Source organism: Pezoporus wallicus, unplaced genomic scaffold (genome assembly GCF_028554395.1).
Source record: "Pezoporus wallicus isolate ANWC-B61680 ecotype Strahan unplaced genomic scaffold, APGP_CSIRO_Pwel_v1 scaffold_3294, whole genome shotgun sequence".
NCBI classification, from domain to species: domain Eukaryota; kingdom Metazoa; phylum Chordata; class Aves; order Psittaciformes; family Psittacidae; genus Pezoporus; species Pezoporus wallicus.
In genome coordinates, this window is record NW_026635478.1 from 14,395,907 (window position 1) to 14,418,249 (window position 22,343).

The 22,343-nt window shown below is 44.5% G+C and overlaps 2 protein-coding genes across 6 annotated transcripts in view; one reads left to right on the forward strand and one right to left on the reverse strand.

The window, feature by feature from the left end:
* NECAP1 (NECAP endocytosis associated 1) overlaps positions 1–22,343 on the reverse strand; it is a 150,182-nt gene that overhangs the window by 81,107 nt on the left and 46,732 nt on the right. The gene's annotated exons all lie outside the window — the stretch shown is intronic.
* TCAF2 (TRPM8 channel associated factor 2) lies at positions 14–20,434 on the forward strand. Of its 5 annotated transcripts, none has more exons than XM_057428834.1 (9): positions 14–525; positions 7,626–7,742; positions 8,554–9,187; positions 10,694–11,664; positions 13,264–13,358; positions 14,381–14,594; positions 15,439–15,678; positions 17,500–17,837; positions 19,280–20,434. In XM_057428834.1, exons 3-9 carry the CDS (start codon positions 8,571–8,573, stop codon positions 19,523–19,525), a joined length of 2,721 nt encoding a protein of 906 aa, XP_057284817.1. In that variant the 5' UTR covers positions 14–525; positions 7,626–7,742; positions 8,554–8,570; the 3' UTR covers positions 19,526–20,434. The 5 variants fall into 5 exon arrangements, with proteins under 5 accessions (XP_057284817.1, XP_057284826.1, XP_057284833.1 ...); XM_057428843.1 differs by having other exon boundaries at positions 8,558–9,187; XM_057428850.1 differs by lacking the exon at positions 7,626–7,742.

The following is a 22,343-nucleotide window of genomic DNA, read 5'->3' on the forward strand; positions in this document are numbered from 1 at the left end:
GCAGCGCCGGCCCCCGGTCGAGGGGGGAGGAGGAAGGGGAGGGGAGGAGGAGGGACGGACCGAGAAGTTTCTAGAGAGGCAGCTGGGCTGCCACAAAGCGCCCGGCAGCGCCAGGGGGCGGGCAGGAAGTGTATGTTGCCCTTGGGGACAGATACGCCATCGCCGCGGTGTCTGTGAAAGGGGAAATGGCGAGTAAGGGGCATTTTCTTCACTAGAGAAGAGAGGGTGGGCGCGCTTTCACAGCGCTGGCTGCGCTTAACTCAGAGCAGCCTTCCTCAGTGTTAGCAGTCCTTTGCTGATGCATGGGCTCGTTTTTTCATCCACCGCGCGCTTGTGGATGATTACGTAGAACAGACGCAGAAACAGGCATGGAAGCAACGTGTCATGAAGCTTGGGAAGCTCGGGCATCCCCTGGCTTGCAGGGCTGGGGATCCTGCTAGAAACCGTGTGTTTAAAAACGGTTGGTTACTCCGGACCAGGAAAAGTGAAGACATGCTCAGGGCACGGAGCGTGAGCTCCACCAGGGTAAGTAACACCATTTCGTGCCTTGACCTGCTGGTGCAGGATTTGGGTATCCATCAGTAGAGAGATGCTACTTCTGAATGCGAAGAGCATTAGTGCAAGCATAGAGGAATTAGCAGGCCAGATTCTGTCTGGGGTTACTCAGCATCTGTACAAATCTCACAGGTTGTAAGCTACTTTGGGCCAAGTAGTTTCCAACTTCAAGTGATGCAGAATCAGACCAGGACCTTGCCCATTATTTCGGACATAACAAAGTAGTATTACAGGCGTTCCATCTCCCACTGCAATCCATTAACACTGGCTCCCCGCATCAGGCGGCGCCTTTCCGGCCCTTCTTGAACTTCTCTTTCATCCGTTTTCTCGACAGATCCTGAGCAGGCAGGCTCACAGCTGTCCCTTTGCCTGCCGCAGTCGCTCACCGCATCGTCGGGTCTAAAACCACAAAAGCTGGCGCTGCGGAACAGCGGATGTACCGCACACTCCCCCTGCCGCTGGCAGAGGACAGAACAGATGGCTGCTGATGCGTCTTTTGCTTCTGCAACTTCGGTGTGATGTTTGAGCCTTCGGTTACAAAGCCGGTCACTGTAGGCAAAAGGGAAGAGGCTCACAGGCTTGTGGGTAGTGTTCCAGAGTTGCGTTTCTGCTGTCTTAAGGCAATGCAGACCTCTAAGTTCAGAAGGGGTCCGTGGAAAGGCTGCAGAAAGCTTGGCGGCAGTATGTGAGATAGCTCTGCGAGCGTGTGTGTTACATCTGTCCTGACTCTGCATGCAACCTGGAGTTCTTCTGTGCCATTATAAAGCTGCATCTGTGCTCGGTGCACAATGACTACAGCAGTCTCAGGTGGGTTCTGCTGATGACAAAGGAAAGTAGTAGCAGAAGAGCCTGAATAAAGAATCTGTAGTTACTTTAGCAAGTGGGTGTAAACTGCGAAATCTGCAGGTTTCCCCTGAAAATGAGCACACTTTTCAACCCCAAGCAAACATATACTTTAGTGCACTTTCAAACTGAGTAAGTTGGGGAAGGTGGAGAGGCAAAAAAACAGTTGTGGTTTCTGGGTGCATTTAGTCTAGAAGCTTCTACTGCTGTCAATTTGCAATTTAACATGGATGATTTACCTGGTTACAGGTTAAATCTGTAGGTGGTATAGAGCTGGTTCTGTGCATAGACCCTAATATACTGAGGAACACAAAAGCACCTAAGCTGGCTCTGCTCCAGCAAGTCTTGTTAGGGAAGGCATAGCAAAAACATGAGATACTTCTTTATCTGTCCCCTGACTAATGAATCTGTATGGTACTGAATTTACATTCTCCAGTCAGCACTAACACACAAGTTCTCTGCACTCCCAATATGTCAAATCTGACCTCTCTTTTCACCTAGATTCTCTAATAAACCAACTATATCATAGAATCATAGAACGGTTTGGGTTGGAAAGGACATTAAGATCATCTAGTTCCACCTCCCCTGCCATGGGCCAGGGACACCTCGCACTAAACCATGTCACTGAAGGCTCTGTCCAACCTGGCCTTGAACACCTCCACGGATGGAACATTCACCAGTTCTTTGGGCAACCCATTCCAGTGCCTCACCACCCTCACAGTGAAGAACTTCTTCCTTATTATCTAACCTGGACTTCCCTGTTTAAACCTGTCACCACTTGTCCTATCACTACAGTCCCTGGGGAAGAGTCCTTCTCCAGCATCCTCAGGTACTGGAATGATGCTCTGAGGTCTCCATGCGAACTATGTTTTGGTTTCAGTAAGATTTTTCTGGTCATCTGCTTTATGGTTGGCAATGAAGTTTCTGTTTCAGACTAGTACTTTTTCAGTTAAATACTTAATAATCCAGCATTTAAAAATTGCAGTTTGTAGAAATGTCTCTAAATCGGCTACAACTGGCAAACGTGCTAGAACCAAATTCAGGAAAGTGATAAATAGTGAAAAAGGAAAGGAGAGCTTTTAGTGAAGATCTCTTACAGGTTTTATGTATCTCATATTTTCAGCCATTCGCCTGTTTTTAGCACAGTAATGCAAACTCTTAGATAAGTAATTTAAACCCAGTACTGCAGGTTAAGTCCCTTAGTAACTTTTCAAGGACTGCTCAGATACTGCTTAAGGGCCTCCCTTAGGGTGCAACAGACAAAAGTTGAAAGTGGGCTGTATGTGAAGGGCTTTGTGGAGAAGGGGACAGAGACAGCAGAAAAAAGGCTGTGGATTTTATAGATGATGTCAATGCTGTAATACTTTCACAGGGGTATGTATGGGTAGAAAATAGGTTAGAAGAGTCTGCCCTGTTTTCTAAGGCTTCTTTAAAGCCTTAAAAGGCATGTTTATAGTATTGTAGCATTGCAAAGGAGCCTTAATATCATGTCAGGTTTATTTTCAGAAGATGTATAGTACAGACAACTACAGACAGTAGCTAAGCAAGGTGGTAAGAATATAAAGGAAAGATTTCAGAACTCAATGGGTACACTCAGGAGAGGTGAAAATGAGAATTTTGGCAATAGCTTTCAGGCAGAGCAAAAGGACAAGTGAGGTGATTGCCTGAAAAATCAGAGAATAGCTTGGGTGTTAAATGTCCTGAAAACCAAAGGAATTGCACCAAGAGTCTTCAACATCTTCCCAGGACATGAAGGCTATCCAAAACTGGTCGGCAACATGCTGTATTTATGAACAGGTTTAAATAAAGTTGCTGGAGATAGCAAGGTTTGAACATAAAACACAGAAAGATGATGTAGGGCAATGCAGCTCAGCTGTAGCTTTGTTGGCAGGTCCTACACAGGCAGGAGCAGAACTCAGGGTGGCCTAGCCCATCAAGAAGGAAAGACCTTTGGGGTCAGCTGTCAAAGGGTCAACTTTTCAGATATGTCATAGGTCAAGTCACTGGACTGTGTAGGTTGACCAAAGCCCTGCCATGACAGGCTGTGGCTAGGAGTTTCACTTGCCCAGTTGTGTGGATCAAGCTGGCACCACAGACTCCCACAAAGATCGATAAGAGGAATACAAGTCTGTGCAAGCTCAAAGATAACAATATGAGATAACAAGTCACAGAATAACCAAAAAGGGAATAACCCTGAATATTAATTTCTGATTGGAACACAAATTGAGCCCAACTCATCATGAGCACTGGGCTCATGCTTGATTGGCTTGAAAGGGATGAGAATGAGGCATAAGAAAGGAATATAGACAGAAGCCATTACACTCTGCCGAATCAGACTAGCTGCCCACTGGCAGATGGACCAACAGCACAGCCATGAGCAGGAGCACCCCTGATGCCAGCTGCCAGGGAAGACGCAATTTGACACAGTGTGGCTCGAGTCTGGTGAGGACATGCTCAAAGCCAGATTGGACAGAGGGAGCAATGTTAAGTTTATGTGACTTCCACATTATTTTGTTGCAGTAAGCAGTGCTTTCCTTGAAGTTCACAGTAGGGTGCAAGCCTTCATCAGTCTAATCCTATGCTGTTAGTTTGTGTGACATGTCTGTGACAGGCCAATAAGGATGTAACTGTTGCCCACTGCCTGAGTTACACCCTGCCTGTTCATTCCCAGCTTCAGTGGGCTGTCCCAGAATCCCTGCTTTCCCTTTCTCCCCAGCAGTATATAGCAAAACAAAATCCTGTGTTGTCTTTTTAGTTTAGAAGGGGTAAAGTTGTGTGTCCTGCCCATGGCAGGGGGGTTGAAACTAGATGATCTTAAGGTCCTTTCCAACCCTAACTATTCTATGATTCTATGATTTTCCTTATATTTTGCCACATCACTGCAGACTATAGTAGACTATCATGGCCCACGTGCGAAGAGTGTTAGGTCTCTTCTGGGTTCCTTTTCAAATGAAAACAATGCTGCTACGCTCATCCCCTGCTTTAAAACCCAGCAACCTTTAGAGGGAAATGATCTGAGCTGTTACATGGCAGAATGGGGTTGGAAAAGGGCTCTGTGTCTGCAGTTCCGGGAGGTTTCTGAGCTGCTCTGCTTCTTGTTCACCAATAGATGTCAACACTTTTCTAAAACTACAGGCCACAGAACTTGCATTTAGGCAAATTCTTGTTTGGTTTGTTGTTTTTGTTTTTTTTTTTATTGTTTTCTAGTAAGGTTCTGATTTGTTCTGTGCTTCTACTGCTTACTGTTATTTGGTAATCTCATTTATGTGATATGTGCTGTGCCGTTTAGATCACAGATGTAGATTTTTAAAAATACTAAACAGCAGGATTTTGTATAGACATCTGTCCATAGATGGCACAGCAGCATTTTACTAGGCTTAGAAATCAACTGACCAATTCTCTTGCATTTTTAATAAAAAGGTACTTCTTTTTTTCTAATAACTAAATGCTGTGGTGGTTAAAAAAAATAAGAAATTCCTTTGGTAATTGCTTTCTTGACCCAATTTTAGAGTTGTCATTAATTTACAACCTAGTTTACTTCTTCTTTGGCTCTATTTCCCTTTACTGTATTTAGCTTTGTTTCTTTGACTTTTGTTATATAACGTTAGAAATGCTTTTTTTGGTGTATTTTTTTCTAAATTTATCTTTCCCATGTGAGCTTTCTGGCTTGGCTGCCTCACACTTCTCCACTGCACTTTTCCAGTAGTGTCAGGGGCAGTTCAGCTTGGACATTAGGAGAAGGTTCTTCACTGAGAGGGTGGTCAGTCACTGGAACAGGCTCCCCAGGGAAGTGGTCATGGCACCAAGCCTGTCAGAGTTCAAGGAGCATCTAGATGACACTCTTAGTAATATTGTTTAATTTTAAGTAATCCTGTGAGGAGCATGGAGTTGAACTTGATGATCCATGTGTTTTCCTTCAAACTTGAGATATTTTACGATTCTGTGATCTCCACGAGGTGCCTTCTTTTTACAGTAGCTTCGAGCAGTTTTTCAGGAAAGGTTGTCGAAGTTCAAATGTTGTATTCCCTTTTGCATGCAATCCATTGCACCTGAATTTATTGACTTATTGCTTCATCTCACCACCCTTCTTGAACATTGCTTGATCTTTACATTTCAGGGATTACTGCTTTAGCCTACCCCACTGGTGGCTTCATAGTGCTTATGCTTTCAGAGCTGTTGAAAAGGGTTGAGAAGCATGCAGAGCATACCTTAGATGTTCAGTCCTGAAGACTTTGAAGCATACCTGGTGCTTGCTTATTGTGCAGGCAGATAGACTGTAAATCTGCAAGATAGGAAAGACTGGAAAGCCCAAGAGTCACCCTATTTAGAAGAGCAGCCAAATCCCTAGGAATTGTCTCACTTGCTTAGGCTGCCTGTGTTCCTAACAAGTGATCCACCTGGTGGCTGTCCTGTGCCTTTTGTCTTTTCCCTCAGATATCACATAGTCCCATACTTTTTACTCATGAAGATCCTCACAGGCTTTACAAGGACCTCAAAGACTCGCCCCAAAGTGACCGAGCACCTGACATTGTCTATTTCCCTTATGCACCCTTAGAGCCCCCCCAGCTTATGTCTTTCCCAGAGATATCCTTCCTGAGTGTACCAAGGGGTACACCTTCCTGTGTACCACATCCCTTTTGCCTGGGTATGATGGCTTCTTGGGCAGCAGATGATGCATTCTGAATTCTGCATTTAATGAAGCCCAAGTACGTCCCCTCATAATTTTGTCCCATTTTCAGAGACAGAAGAAAGACTAGGAGAGAATTAGTCATCTGGTAGGATTTATAAATATATGCTCCAATACTTACTCTCAATATTCTCAGATCTGCGGGAAATGGATGTGGCATCTGTCTGGATGTGAGAGGTGGCAGGGGCAGGAGAGAAGACAAGGAATTGAATCTTTAACTCATTCAAGACAGTCATGGGGAGCTTCCACTTCCATGTTAGGAAGGGAGGCAGCTAGGAACGAAGATCTTTCTCTTCCCTCTGTGTTGCGCACAGCTCTAATAGTTGTTTCCCTCCTATGTAACATGACATACAGCTCAGTCTTCTGCAGCATCCTACAATTCTTGTTCAACACGAGTGTTATCTGTGCCTGCTGGGTCTTCTTCCTTCTCTGTAGAAAGAGGAGTTCACCTGTAGTTGTGTCTGCTCGGGGTCTAATGAGTACTCTTTCCTTCCTTCTCTCCACACTAAAATGGTTAATACAATGGAAACAGTGAAACTGTGATTACACAGAAATTGGGAATTCTGTTACATGGTGATAATTGCATTCAGGTTAAGAGAGAATTCAAATCCTTGCCAAGACAACCACACTTTGTTCTGGAAAAATGCCAGGGAGCACCCATCGTTTTATTTGCATGGAGTTTAGGATGTTAGCTTTCAAATCCTGTAATAAGGAGGGTGTGAGCTAATAAGTAAAGATTGTTTTTTACTACAAACCTAGTCCTGTAGGGTAGTCCTCTGTGGAATATGAATTGCTGAAACTACCCACCTGATTTTCCTCTCCTCTACAGTAGGGTCAGTGTATCAGTACGTTAGTATCAAATCCACAGAAGCCACCAGAAAAAAACGTTAGTATTTTCCCAAGCTGTGTCACTACTCTGTTGCATGATTCCTGGTAAAACAACGTAAACCACTTAGACCTCGTGTTTGCCTCTATGTTTGCCTTTAAATGTAGGGCTTATTCAAACCTGGGGAAACAAAGCTGGAATTCAGACTAAGCTAGCAAACCAGCACTAAATTACTGGGCAGTGCAATTTTTATCATATGCTAATCAGCAGCGTTGACTCATAATTCCTATGTAAAACAACAGTGGAGTCCCACGAGAGTCTGGGTGGAAAAAAAACGGAGCTTGCAGGCATGTCTGGAGGATAAGCAATGGGAATTGTACTGTCGTTCTTGCTCAGGTTGCTGTTTCCAAGCACCCTGTGGCTTGTGACAAATCCAAATCAAGGATGCTGCTTCTCCAAGGATTTTTCTATTTCCCTGTGTTTGCATGCCAAGAATTTGCTTTCAGGGTAGCCATATCTGAAATGCATGTGAAGATCAGAGAATGCAGCTCCAGTGCTGGCATGGTGCTGCCAGGGAAACGGCCGGGCTGGCCCCGGAGCAGCTCCCTCCCTTGCCACGGGCATTGTGCTCCAAGTCAGCCTTGTGAATCCTGAATGGCAGGAACTGGGTGTGACTGGGCCGTACTCTGCCTCAAAACCTTCCTGTTTTCACAGTCACAGCCGCCCAGGCTCAGCAGAAGATAACTGGTGAAGACCCGAGTTAAACTTTCAAACTGAGGAAGCCTGAATATAGCACTTGACCCACAGACCTCAAAGGGCTTGGCAGTCGAGGTCAGTACCACTCTCCTTACTTTGTAGATAGGAAAACAGGTGTAACAAAGCTACAGAAGAGGGAAATTGTTTCCTTGAGATCATGGGGCATTTTGGATCAGGGAACTAGGGCATGAATCTCCTATGCTCAAACCTGCTCTGCTAGGTACTGTGACTTAAATTCACAGTTATTCCAGGGGAGTTGGTTGTCTCCATAATTTCTGCTGCCTCTCCTCCCACTCACAGCACCTCCTAATACTAATCAGGAGCTTATAGTGCCTAATCAGAGGTACAGTTTTGGAATACCATCTCGCAGCAACTGTGTGCAGCTCAGTATGTATCCAATTAGGAATTAAAATGTGAACTGCATGTTTAAATTATGCCATGTATTGTGTTGATAAGGTCTTTTAACTTCCTGGCTATTTCCATGTAAACCACCTCTATCAGGCAAGTTCTTGTAGACTTCCTGGAGCCTCTGGCACTCTCCCGCTCTGTATAAATCATTAGTGGGAAAGTGAGTATTTTCATTTCTCTGTTCCCCTCCATGATGCATAGCAGAATTTATTGAAACAATCACTTTCTTTTCCTCCATCATCTTGATATAGTTGTCACTCCTGTTTAAATTGTAAAGAGTTAGATAACAAAGTCAAACAAGCAAACAAAAAGCATTCAAATCTCTGGAAAAGTTGTGCCTACGAAGCCAGTTCCAGTAAATGATTGCCATGTGTTTGGAGTTCCTACTAGACAACAAAAAAATGACTCTATAGGGTTGCTACAGCTGTTTGTGATTGCTGAGCCATACTGTACTGAATGCTTGTCTTCTCTCCACCAGATAGGTGTGACCTGAAGATGAAGCCCTCTGCCACCTATGAGATGTTAGTAAATGGTGTCGGGCCATGGGACTTCACTGGTGGTTTTGTTCCTTGTGAATTGCTGCTTGTTGGAGAGGATGCCTATCCTGTGCTTTTGAGCTCTAAGAAGCAGGTTCTGATTGCCATTTCACTGTATGGGAAGGGCCGGATGGTGGTTGTTTCCCATGAAGGAATCTTGAAGGACTCCAAGTTTTTCCAGTTCCTCACAAATGCTGTGGAGTGGCTCAAGCCTTCCCCCGAGGCCCTGGTTGGGGTCCATCCTCGTTTGGATTCCCTCTCCCAGCTGCTACTCAGGGCTGGCACCAAAGTACACGTTGGGGCAGAGCTTAGTCCCTCCCTGGGGGTGTACTGTATGGAGGCCTATGACTGCACGCAGGCAAAAGACCTGATTGGCTTTCTAAAGGGAGGTGGAGGGCTGCTTGTTGGTGGCCAAGCCTGGTACTGGGCTAGTCAACATGGCAAGGAGAAGGTGCTGTTTGAGTTCCCTGGGAACCAGGTGACCAGTGTGGCTGGTGTGTACTTCACAGGAAATGCTGTGGAGAAAGGCATCTTCAAAGTTGCCAAGAAAATTCCCAAGATCCCGTTAGTTGTCCCGTAAGTATCTGAATTGCTCTCCATCTAAACAACTGATTAGGTTATGCAGGTGAGGTATTCATAGACGATTCTTGAGGTGAGAAATGAGGATGATGGTTCTTGAATAGCCAGGATGGGATACAACTGTCTTTCTAATTGAAGGGGGATCTCTCCACTGGCTGCAATCAGAAAGTGAGGTGTCTTTGCTTCCAGAACAGCTGGGCCAGGCCTGGGGAATTCATTGGAAGGGGAAGGAGAAGAGGAGAGCCATCTTTTAGAGCAAACTGCCTGACAAAGTGTGTCTGAGTACAACACAGAACATGGAGACAGGAGGAGGTACCTCTCCCTCTCCCAGCACGTGTGTACAGGTTCAGGGCAAGTTTCCCACAGTTCAAAACCAGGTTGGAGATGGAGCACCAGGCTAGCCCTCTGGGCCAGGGTGTGCCTGGCAGCTGCTAAACCTGTTTAGCCTGTTATTTACAGAAATTCACCTTCTGCAAGTGAAACCTTGGGGCTGGCAAATAGCTGAGGAGGTGGGCTGGATGCCACATCTCTTCTCGGCTCCTGACCCAGGCTGTGGGCAGGAAATCTCCATGCTCCCAGTTTGTCTGAGGCAGGTGCTGTGCCATATGCCTGGGTACATACTGTGTTGACAAAGAGCCTCAGTGAAGTAATAACCGACGGAAAGCTGCAGATTTAATTCCTGTCCTATGGGCATGCAGAAGGGTAGCATTGTTTATTCTTACTGAGTTGGCCACATAACAACAGATTTTTTCCAGGTTTTGGGGAAAAACCACGTTTGGCAGAACCAGGAGAAAGTGTAAGCAAAGTAAATGAAAGTAATTAACATGTCTTTCTCCACAGTAACATACAGGAGTCATTTGGAAATAGCAGAGATAAGAGGGCCTTACACAGTATAATCTCTTTATATTGTGGAAGCCAACTAGCAGTAATGTGAGGATTATGTGATTCATCTTCTAGTCACTTGCTATTTCTCTAGCTGTGTGTCTGCCTGTCCATCTTGCCCATCTGGCCTAACTCAACAGTGTCAGAGGATGGGAGAAGACACACAGAAATCTTTTGGGCTTGCCTAGTTCATAATGACTAGGGTAGGGTAAATGGAGAAAGTTTCTGTTTAGGAGATAACAGAATGATGAGATAAATGATGTGCCAGTTCCCACATCATTTGCATTTTAAACAATACAGAAGGTCTTCTGATTTTTTAGTTCTGCAATGTATTTAGATTGTCAAGTAGCTCTTCATAGGTCTCGAAACTTTGTTTTGACCTCTTCTTTCTCTCTGTTCTTTTAAATGTGTCCTGAGATCCTTACAGATTTGCTTGGCTGTAAAAACTGAGGCTTTAAAAAGGGAAAAATTAGGTACTGGTGGATATTTTATTTTTTATGAAAGAACTGATAACATGAGGTACTAGGATAAGTAAGAAGAAGAGGGTGAGCTGTGCAAGGTGGCCTTTTGTGCAAAAGATTCTGAGGCTGCGGCTAATCTGGACCTCTCTTGGTTCTGCAGGCACCAGGCCAACCTCAGCCGTGATGCTGATTTTCTCCTGAATGGTGTGTTGGAGTTGGATTTGGTGACTGGGGGCATACCCTCCACCTTACTGGTACACGGCGAACTCTGCTTCCCTCTCTGCCTGGACAGCTCACACCGCTGCCTCTTAGCTGCGGGACGCTATGGCCGAGGCCGTGTTGTGGTGGCAAGCCATGAGAGCCAGCTGTTCTCCCCAAAGCTGTCCACATTCCTGCTCAATGCTATCTGCTGGCTGGATGCTGGGAGAAAGGGGCTGGTGGGTGTGGATGCCAGCCTGAAGAAACTGTGTAGCCTCCTCTCTCAGGGAGAGGTGAAGTCGCAGGTGTCACAGCTGACAGGTGACATGAGTGTGTACTGCTGCTCTTCGCATGGCATCAGAGAGGCGGAGAGGGTTCACGCTTTTGTGGCAGAGGGAGGTGGCCTACTGATCGGGGGCCAGGCTTGGTACTGGGCTTCCCAGAACTGCGGCAAAGCTGCTGTGGCACAATATCCCGGCAACAAAATCCTGAATCGCTTCGGGCTGAGCATCCTGGGGCAGAGCACCAAGGCAGCTAAGTACCTGCCTGTGGGGCCTGGGGAGCACTACCACTTCCGCAAGGCACTCGCTCTTTTCAACAGGCATGTAGACAAGCATGAGGAGGTCCAGGCCCCCATGAAGGACTGGCTGCAAAGGCTAGCACAAGACTGTGCTGCCTTTCTGCACATCCCAGTCCATGACTGCCCTGCGTATGCTTCGCTCCACCGCATCCTGACCAAAGTGCTTCGGAGAAGCGGGATCCCGCAAGTCAGCAAGCAGTGCCCTGTCAAGAGCAACTCCAAAGAGGCAGTTCTTCTGTGCATGGCAACTGAGCTGTCCTTAACCATGACAGACAGTGCAGCCCTAGTGCAGAAATCTGCTGCTGGGGTCTGTGCCCTTCCCATCACTGTGGAAATTGATGGCACAAACCCAGGTGAGGAGTATATCTCACTTCTTTCTGGCATCCTGTTGTGGGGATTGGTGGGATGTCTGTCCTCAGCGTCCATGTGTCTGCATACATCTGAACATGAGCACAGATGTGCGGTTTCACTGTAGGCTTCACTGTAAGGAGGCTGTCCTCTGTGTAGTGGCAGAAAGGCTCCTTATGTGACCAGTCCTGATTTCAGCACTCTGAAACACCCCATGAATGCCCTGTTTCTTCAGTATTGGTGCACTGTCACTTGCGGCAGAAGAACCGCCTATCAGAGGTGCCTCAGGGTACTTGGACAGCACAATAACTTTGGCGAGAAAGCTTCCTTGAGAAACTGTAGTCTCTATGTTGCAGGTTGTTGTTGCCATAATTGTGCTGGTACAACTGTCCATGGGGCCATCCTACAAAGAGGTAGGAGTTAGGAACAACAGGGTTGGTTTTTATCTTGATAATTTCAGCCAGTTATAGCACAGTCTCACAGCTTGTGTTAGCACAGTTGATGGAGTGAAGGTCTGGTTTCGGGGTGAAAATGAGGCTGAATATATTAGATTGAGCACAGTATTTTTGACCAGAAATGCTCAGAATTTGTGTCATTTTGCATAAACGAAAGAAATGCTAGGAAACCCTGGACACTGTTTCAAAACTGCCTTTGGTGCAAATTCAGCAAAACTGAGAAAAATTGGTGAAACATTGTGATATGGTCTAATTCGCACTTTTCCTTGGATTAGGTTTTGCTTGAAAAAACCATCCTGCCTTCTTAGAGGGCAGGAAAGGCTGTCATTTGGGTGCTTTATGGCAGTTCAGCTCTTTTTTAGGACTCCTGCTGTTTGTGTTGAAATATGCTTGAGTAAACTTTATGTCAGAATTAGGGATTGGATTTTGCCTGATCAGTACAACAGAGATGAATCAGTTTTGTTCTGTGTTTACAGATGTTTACAGATGTTTACAGAGACTTAGGCAGAGGAGACTTGCATTTCCATGGGAAGACTGTCTAAAACCACTATAAATTGTAGCGTTATGGTGGGATACTCATCTTACAGTTACACCTAGCATAGCAAAGCATTTTAGGCTTTCTCATAACTTCAGGCAGCTAGAAACAGAAATTCCTGGTGCTGGGCCAGTCAGTAAAGAAAAATGCAATGTCAGTGTTGGTCTGTTATTTAGGAAATGTTTTATGACCATTACAACTTCAGACATGTTTAATAGCACCACAATATGCACCTCTTTTGAGGGCTTTAGGGTAAGAGGGTGGGAGTGGAGAGGTGTAGGGTTTTTGGTTTCTTCTCTTATTTTTTTTGTTTATGATGATTATTATTTTTAAAAGATACTAGTAAACACACTTAAGCTTGGCATTTACAGAGGTTCAAGTTTGGGTGGGCCTGCTTGCTAGTGGTGTGATGATCTTGTTCACACTGGTACCCTATTGCATTAAAACTGTATTTCTGACAGGCTGGGTAAAACATGAGACAGTTCTGTGAGTGTAGAGCAAGGGAAAATAAAACGAATGAAGAATCTTCTACTGCAGCTTGAAATCTCCGGAATCTGTAACATCAGGATGAAGAAGTGCTTGGCTGTTTAAGACTATGTTCTCTTACATTTTAGGTAAGACAGCCTGGAGGAGTACAGGACTCTATGCCCCTGAAGGACACACAGCAGTTATATCATTCCCTTGCCAGGTGGTGGGTGCTGGTCTAAAGGTAAGCTGTCCCTAATTTGGCTTCTGTTTATACCCATGTATTTGTCAGGTGAGCACTCAAAAATAGCACCAAGAAGGGTTTTATCACTGGTTTTGCTGCCTTTTCAGTTATGTCCTACTGCTGCCACTCTGTGGCACTTTTTATTAATTGGCTAATTTTTCACCTTGTTTCCCACTTTCCTGTTGGATTCCTCTTATTTCTGTGTGCTGGCAGGGTAAGTGAGTGTGGCTGCTGCCTGAAGGCAGCTGTATTGGAGTTTTTTGCTGTTACTGTGCAAAGAGAACTGATCAAGGTGATTTTCAAGGTTGAGATACATAGAGTCCTTCTATGCATCAAATTTAGTTCTGTCTTTCCAAATCTCTCATAAGGTGCTTGCACAGTGCTGTCACTATTGCTGTGTAGATGTACCCAGATCAGGTATAAACTGGTTACTTGGAATCTTGTTCTCTGCAAAGAACAAGCAGATAAATGCTTACCTGCTTGGATATTTTTTTGCAGTGAGCTCCCTGCAGCTGACATGGAAAATAAACTCGGTTGTTTCTCTCCAATTTCTCTCTGTTTCTCTACAGCCACATGCTGTCTGGTTTACTGTATGAGGAGCAAGGATGAGGCAGAATAAAAGAAGCCAATAGTGATCACATCTCTCCAGCTCATATGTTACAGGATGTGACTTTCTTGCTGGTGAAGGGTGAAGGAATTAGCAATGCAAGTACAATGCAACGACAGATGTCACTGCAGTACCCTGAACTGCTGGTGAAGGATGTAGTTGAGCCAGTAATAATGAGAGTATAGCTGTAAGACCGCCTGAGATAGGGATAGCACTAAACTTCACCAGTGTTTTTTTCACTCTCTTTGCTGCTTCTTGTCACCACAGGCTGAAAACTTGCACTAGGCTGGAAGGCCTCCTGTGTGTGTGCCCTGCAGGGACAGTGCTGCAGCAGATGACTCAAGGTGTTGTGGTCAGTCTGCCAAGTCACACTTGGAGCCCTTTGACCAGCTGTTTCTACCCTCCTGTTTGCCAGGTTCAGATTGGGTGTCACACAGATGACCTCTCTCATGCCACAGAGCTGAAACGGGCCCCAGTGGTGATACGCACATGTGATATTGCCAGCCAGAAACAGACTGTTTCCTGCCTCTGGGGTGGTCTCATTTACATCGTAGTACCAGCAAAGAGCAACCTGGGAAAAGTGCCCATCACGGTGGAAGGGGCAGTCAGAGCTCCTTTCTTCAAGCTTGGTAGGTTTGTTTACCTTGGTGCCTTTCTCCTTAGCACTGTTCAAGGATGCTGCTGTCCTGTGCCTGAAAGAAAGGATGATTCTGTGCTTAGGAATATCTTAGAAATGCCTGGGGTTAGGAATATCCATATTTAGTTTCCTTGCTTCGTTGTCCTCTGGGATTCCAGGACTTAGTCACGCTGTGCCTGTTACATGGCAGGAGATGGGTGAAGGAGCTGTCACAAAATGGGCAGGGTTTGTCCAAACCAACATTTCTTGGATGTTGGAGTTGTCATTTCCGGTGGAAACCATTGTGTTGGAAGGAGACAGGCTGACCCTCTGTCTCAATAAAGCTTGCTTTGCCTTCTGCCTGCTTTACTGTGCCTCCATATGGCCATTTCTAGTCTCTACAGTAAATCTCTGCTGAATTTCCTATGTTGCTCTCAGTGTCTCTTCCATTACACTGTTTCTTCTTGCTCTTCTGTCAGCTAAAGAAAACCAGGGTTGTTACATGAAACAGCAAATCTCTGATGAAGAAGAAGAAATGAGGTCATCAAGGAACACTGGAGAAGCCTGATACTTCTTGTTCTCAGATAGAAAACACGGATCTGTTCTAGCTATGCTACTACTCTGTTATATGCCAGTCTTTTTCTCTCTGTTTCCCATCCATTAAAGAGACTGAGGAGACTTCTCAAGCGCAGCATAAAGATTAACTAGCTAAAAGCCACCACCCCCAGTCATGCAACTACCACATACTGTTTTCCCAGAGAATTTTGTGACCGTGGTCTCTTTCTCCAGCTTAACGTCTGGGAGCATGTTCAACAGTCAGAGCTGTGCTAAACCGCTTTTCTGTGTTATTCATGTAGGGGAGACCTGTGAAAGAGAGTGGAAAGCCTGTATCCGGCACTACCCTGCTCCCTGGGCAGAACTGGCTGTTGAGAATCTCATCCTGACAGTGCCATCTGACAGCATCCGGCGCATGGAGAACCCACAGCCGCTGCTGACCCTGTGGACCGAGATCATGGTGGCAATAAGCAAATTGGCAGCCATACCACCAAAATTCCCAAGGCCAGAAAGGATTGTAACAGATGTCCAGATCTCATGTGGTAGGTGTATTGCCATGTGGCCTTCTCAAGGGCTAAGAGACAAGTGGCCTCTAGCATTAATGTCTGTTCCTTCGAGGTTGTTTTTGCAAAGCACAGACTGGGAATATATGTAAGGTGTTAAATGACGGTGACCCATGCATAATTTGTGACCTATTTCATCAGGATGAAAACATGGTAAGGCAGGGTTTGAAAAATGTGTCGACCCTTTCAGGTGCCTCCCACTCTCTCTGAGTGTTGTCTCACTCAGCTCTTCTTCTGCCTGCTTGTGTTAAGAGGCAGAGCTGCTGACTACAGTGGCTTTGACTTGCGTGTAGTTCTCATTCATTCTCCCTCCTGAGTGCACTGTAGAGTCAGTACAACTGGGAGACAGCTGTCTGATTTCTGGTTTTGCCCTGTCTCAGCCACAGGACTATTCTCACACATTCAGTGCCAACTCTTGAACCTGTGTGTGCCTACCTGCTCCACAGGTATTGGTGGTTACTGTGAGCAAAGCTTAGCCAGAAAAGATGCGTGCCTAAGGTGATAGCAGTGGAGAAGTAGAACCAGTATCACTGTCGAAGCTCATGACTCTGTAGTTTTGCAGCTGTTGCTCCATCCCCTCCTGAACTCCCCAGTTCTGAACTGAGTGGATTTGATCTATAGTCAAATTATATGGTAAATGTGGAACTTTGCAATGCAAGTTTTGTTCAGCTGTTTTTCAAAATAGATGGATAAATTCATCATCCCACAATGAGACAAGGGCTAGGCATGAACACTAAGCCCTTTGCTAAGCCACATGGAAGGAATTTGTTGCACAACTTGGGAGCAAATGCCAGTTTAAAAATCATAGTCTGCAGACATAAAATTCCTTTCTGTTTTGAGTGGAATAAATGGTTTCACTCACATTTTTGGACCTGATCTTTTTGGGTGCTCATGGCTGCTAAATACATGTATCCGTCTTACTGAAAAAAAGAGGGAACTCAAGATCTTAAATGGTTCCTGCAGGAAGGGCCTTGCCATTCATGTTCTCAAACTTGCTGCAAGTTCTCTACAACCGGAGTGTTGTAGACAAAGAAAGTTGTGTAGGCTCCCTATGTAGTGAGCGTAAAGGACTGCTTAATCCCCTGCTACAATAGGTGTTTGAGTTCAGGTATGTGGCTCTTGTATAAAGTTTTGGGAACTTCAAAAATAAGGACAAATTAGGAATGAAGACACCAAGGAGACATAAATAAAATCCCTTGCAGTGCAAGATTCTTGCCTAGCATGATGGTAGGAAGTTGTTTATAGAATAGCTGTCTCTGAGGTTAAAAACAGGCTTAAGCATGACCAGCTTTGCAGCCCTTGAGCATGACAAACTGTGACTTCCATGTGTCTCATCCATACTGCTGATTACTGGAGCACAGACATGCAGTATCCACCCTCTGCACGGGAAGACTCAAGCTCTGCCAGAGTGCTGAACCACATTATTGCATGGTTGGATTGACATCAACTGTGCTCAGTTTGTGAGAGTTCAGGTGGATTGTGGGCAATAGTCAGGCTTTTTCCTTCATCCTGAAATCTCAACTTCAGTCCAACCATGAGCCTATGCTTGTGTAAAACTGTGCTTAACTGACCCTTCTAGTAGTACTACCTTTATACTGTTTATTTGATTATTTGTTAGGGTGAAATCTAGTATTTCCATATCTCACAAAGGAAGAAAGTTTTCATTCATGGTAATACAGTGTGATTTGTGAGATGAAGGAAAGGCACTAGAGAATTGAAAGAAAAATATACAGTCATTTATGTCTAAGAGGCATTGGGGTGATCACTTATGATGTGTGTTGGTACCTATCTTTCCTGCAGGCTGGATGCATGCTGGCTACCCCATCATGGGGCACCTAGATTCGGTGAAGGAGATGTTAGATGTGAAGCATATGCAAACTACTGGTCTTTGGGGTCCTGTCCATGAGCTGGGACACAATCAACAGCAGCAAGGATGGGAGTTTCCTCCTCATACCACAGAGGCCACCTGCAACCTCTGGTCTGTCTATGTTCATGAGAAGGTGCTGAGGATTCCCAGGCATCAGGCCCATCGGGCTCTGAAGTCACAGTGTCGGGAGGAAAGGATAAGAGAGTATCTGAAGAAAGGTGCTCAGTTGAAAGACTGGAACGTGTGGACTGCTCTGGAGACATACCTGCAGGTAACTGGGAAAAGCAGGTGTATTAGAGCAGTCAGTGAAGCGTGTGTCAGAAGAATGTCTGCAGCTGTCATGTCTTGTGTTTGCTTACAGACTGGGTTCATGCTGGGTCTAGAAAGCACCTGAGATGTGTACAGCAGAGTGTCTAATGCTGACGTCTCTTGAAAACCCTCCTTTGCCAGACTTGGGCTTAGCCGCTCAGGGAGAGGGCTTAGTGCAACATACAAATCTTTTTCCCTAGGGTAGAAACAGGAACTGCTCCTTGTTACACAGCATGGGAAAAGTGTGAGCAAACTTGGGCACAGCTCTTTAATCTGCTGCAGATTTCCTGTAGGACATTGACCTAGTTGATAAAAAAACCCTTGACATTGTAAAGTGTGTAGAAGAGCCAGGATTCTAGCAGTATCCTGGTGAGTTACATGGCTAGGCTCTGCAAAACATAGCAAAGAGCACGGTGTTCATATCAGCCGATGCTCTGAGTAGAGCCAGTGTAGTCCATCATGCGACAAGGGAACAGGTTCTGTTTATCCTCCTGCACATGTAATCGGATCCCTCACTGTGGTCAAGACTCTAAATCAAGAAGCCTGTCCTAGATTAAAGTGCATTATCTTGAGGAGCATAGAAGAGAGATTTTTCACTTTCCTCTTTCCCTTAATCCTCATAGGAACTGCCTAGTCCAGAGCTAGTCTCAGCACCAGGAGTTTTCATATTAATAGGAAATTATCAAAGGTAGATAACCTGCCTGTTATACCTTTTCTGCCTAAGGTATAAGTGCTGAACTGCTTAGCTGTTTCAGCATGATGGAGAATTTGTGGAATGCAGTTTAGTGTCAATCTGTTTCATATCAGAAAGGGAGATGTAAGTCATAGCTTTGTAAAGAACTATGGACATTGAGTAGACATTCTGCATCCTGTCATGCTGTTATTCCAAGTCAGCTCTTCATAGTAAGCTAATCTTGAGCAGCAGTGTAGGTTGTTGTAACAGCAACAGCAGTTTTTCCATCTGAATCCCTTTTGTTCTTATTCCTAGCCAAAGCATGCCCTGCTCAGAATCTCTGCTTCCTGTTTTCTGATTGCTCCTTGTTCTCCTGCGCTCCTTCTTTCCAGGTTTTCTGTTGGTGTCTTCTTTGATGCTTTTTCACTGCAGAAGAAGCTTTCCTCTGCTCAAAGCAGCAGCTTGTATAATAGGTTGGTGACATTTCTGGCTGCTCCCAGTGCATCTTTTGACTCTGTTTTAGGAGGTCATTGTAATGGGAAGTGTCTTTTTCTGTATCTAATGCTCTGAATTATGCTCTGAAGCCTGAAAGTTCGATGCGTTCATCTAACTCTACATTTATTCTAAAAACTGCTGCAGAAACCTATGGGATTTTCTATTGCTTACAACACAGGTATACTTCTAGGGAAATGAGAATTTCATTCTTTTTACAATGTATTCTTCTTCATCAGTTGCAGGAAGGGTTTGGTTGGGACCCGTTCATCCATCTCTTCTCTGACTACCAGAAAATGTCCACCGTCCCAAAAGACAACCCTTCTAAGATGAATTTATGGGCACAAAAGTTTTCTCAGCAGGTGAATAAGAACTTGGCTCCATTTTTCACAGCCTGGGGATGGCCTATCAAGAAGGAGCTGTCTGTGGAACTGTCCTATCTGCCCAGTTGGGAACAGGACCCAATGAGATCCTATAGACTATGAAGGGAAAAGATGTAAATCTTGATTCTCATACTAGGTATGGCCTATCTTTTTATCCTTGTATGTTGATAGCTCATGACAGCATCCATGATAGCTCACTGGGCGCTTAGCTTTAGCTTCTTGCTGTCAGTCGAGGTCACCCGCAACAGAAATTCAGCTGAATCTTATGTGTGGATCAGCAATGATCTAAGCCATTTTCTGAAGGGTTAAATGATGAACAAACTTTGATCTGGGTTTTTCACCTCAGGAGGATTAATTCTGAGTATATTTAGTTCCTGCAGAACCTGTCTCTTACAAAATGGAAGTTTTCTGGGTGGAGCAGTCACTGGAGCAGTCTCGAGGGCAATACCAATACAACACTAGATTTTTAAAGTAAATAGTAGCCTGCACGATGTTGTATTCTTCAGTTATAATCGCAGTGACATGAGATTTTCACTGTTGTTTTGGTTACCCTAAAATCCCTAATTTTTAATTGCTCTAAGTATGCAGAACTTTCACCCCTACTATCATGAAAGTGACCTTATAATGCTTATATACAGCTTATACAATACACTGAAATGCTGTAGATTTCTTCCTACATTGTATGACTGTGGCCCAACATCCAGCTTTGTGTGCATAAGTCAATCATAAGTTGCCATAGCCTGACAGCAAGATACATGCCATGCAAGACAGAAGAGTGGAACCAAAGAGGGAATTTGATTATAGTCAGAGAGGAGGAAGACAACAGTTCATCAAAACAGAGGCCCAGCCTTTTCCAAGGAGCAACAGAACTTAAAGTTTTTGCTACTTTTTTCACAATTACTTGGCTGTTACAGGAACTGGCAAACATGTTAATGCTTAGCCTAATAGCATACCAGTCCCAACGCATTCCTTGTGTATCAGCAGTAAATAAAACAATCATGTGGACTTTCAGGTTGTGTATGTGGTCCAACTTCACTGTCTCACAGTAAAAAAATAAAAAGCCTAACTAGAAATGACCCAAGGATTTGTTACAGCACCTTTTCATTTTTGTTCTGGCCCAGATGTGGTTGATTTTCCTTTAATTCACTGGCCTAATATTTTTCTTTGTCTTTCAAATTTTGTTCAACTCTTCTTCCTTCCTAGTATATGTTGTTCTTCCAGTAAAATAAGCGCAGAGGCTAATCTTACCTTAGACAATGTTTTAGTACTGTTTTGGTCCTGATTTGGAGATTCAGATGAAAATTCGCATGGTACAAAGATTTAGACCTGACCCTATCTACTGAAGCAGAGTTCATCCCTAATGAGTTTACCAATGGAAGTTGGAATTCATGCCCATTAACAAAATCCTCAAAATATTATCAGATCTCTTACCTAAGTGTGACAGGATTTAGGTTGGTTTTTTTTTTTTCATGAATCGCACAACAAACCTGCAGATGTTTGGGCTATTTTGAGGGAGCTGCTTTACTTAATCATCACACCAAACTAGAGCATTGTTTTAAGCTTAAGTTGCCTTCTATAACAGTGAGCACCTGAGCACCATGCCCTCCAAAATAAATAGAACTCTGCGAAATATACAGACATAATTCTGGTAAATTATCCCTGTTCTTTTTTTGAAAAAGAAACAGTACAGTACAGCTTGGGCGATACGACGTACTTTGTGAACTTGATAGTTCACATTGCTTAGTGCCTGTGGGCTTTCATGAAACTGTAAGCCAAAAATTCACTACTTAGATGAGACTCCTTTTCAGCGTCAAATGAGTTGCATTCTTAAGTATCTGATATTGTCTTTCTCGTATGCAGTGTTTGTCTACCTTCTCTTTTTGTACCTACATGAAAAAGGGTTAAAAGCAGAGGATATTACTGAAACCCTAGGCTACATAGATGAATCAACAACTGTTACTTTCTGCATTTGCCTCTACAGTAAAAATCAGCCCTATTGTGTGACACTAGATTAAGTCTTACATGATAATAATTTAGATAGATAGTCTCTGTGCCTGGATGGAACTGAAAAAACAGCTGGCCACTGATTACTCTGGAACACCCTTGGTAAGGGAAAAAGTCACTGTCTGAGAGCACAAGTGCTTGCAAACCAGAAGCCTTGTCTTTGTTCAGCATGGCCATTATTTGGATTCAAAGATCATGGTGGACTAAGAGCCCAGGAGGTCAGAAGCTGATAGAACATAAGACTGGGGCTCTTCCATTGTGTGGTTAACATGTACATCACCTACTTGTGTCTTTGGACCTATGTCTTCCTCCGGGTCCTAAGGAGGCTCAGTATTGCTGACTTTGAGCTCAGTACACTGACCATCTTGATGATTTCTTTGGGAGCTGCTTGGAGTATTGAATTCGATGGGACTGGGTACATCACTGTTCTCCCCTAAATCAGTGCAGTCAAGATCCTCTACACAGATGAAACTGAAATACAAACTATGGCAACTCTGTGATCCATAGAATGCCAGTGTGTGAGCTTAGGTATGGAGCTGATGTGTGCACTGATGTAGACAGACTATGACTATGCTACAGCCTTCATATAGTAAATTGATATGTGGTTGACTGAGATTACCATAAGCGGTGGAAGGTACAAAGTTAAATAGGATGACCAAGAGGTATAACAGAGCAGTGTTGGGTGTCACCAAGACGACTTGGCAGGTGCATGGTCTCTGGTATTGGTAAGGGATATGGCTTCACCAAATCGGCTGTGAATAAACCCAAGCAAAATGGAATATGTTCCAGCTCATGTAATGGTTGATAAATGTACCTAAAACATAAGAGAGCTGTGGTGCATGGCCTACTGCTGTTCCTTACATGGGAAAATACAGGGTCAGGCACAGAATCAGCCAAAAGGTGTTGCTGCTTCTGC

Coding starts and splice junctions, on each gene's coding strand:
- TCAF2 (XM_057428827.1), top strand. CDS start 8,532: ATGCTTGTCTTCTCTCCACCAGATAGGTGTGACCTGAAGATGAAGCCC. Junction 9,188..10,693: donor AAGATCCCGTTAGTTGTCCC/GTAAGTATCTGA, acceptor TTGGTTCTGCAG/GCACCAGGCCAACCTCAGCC. Junction 11,665..13,263: donor AATTGATGGCACAAACCCAG/GTGAGGAGTATA, acceptor CTTACATTTTAG/GTAAGACAGCCTGGAGGAGT.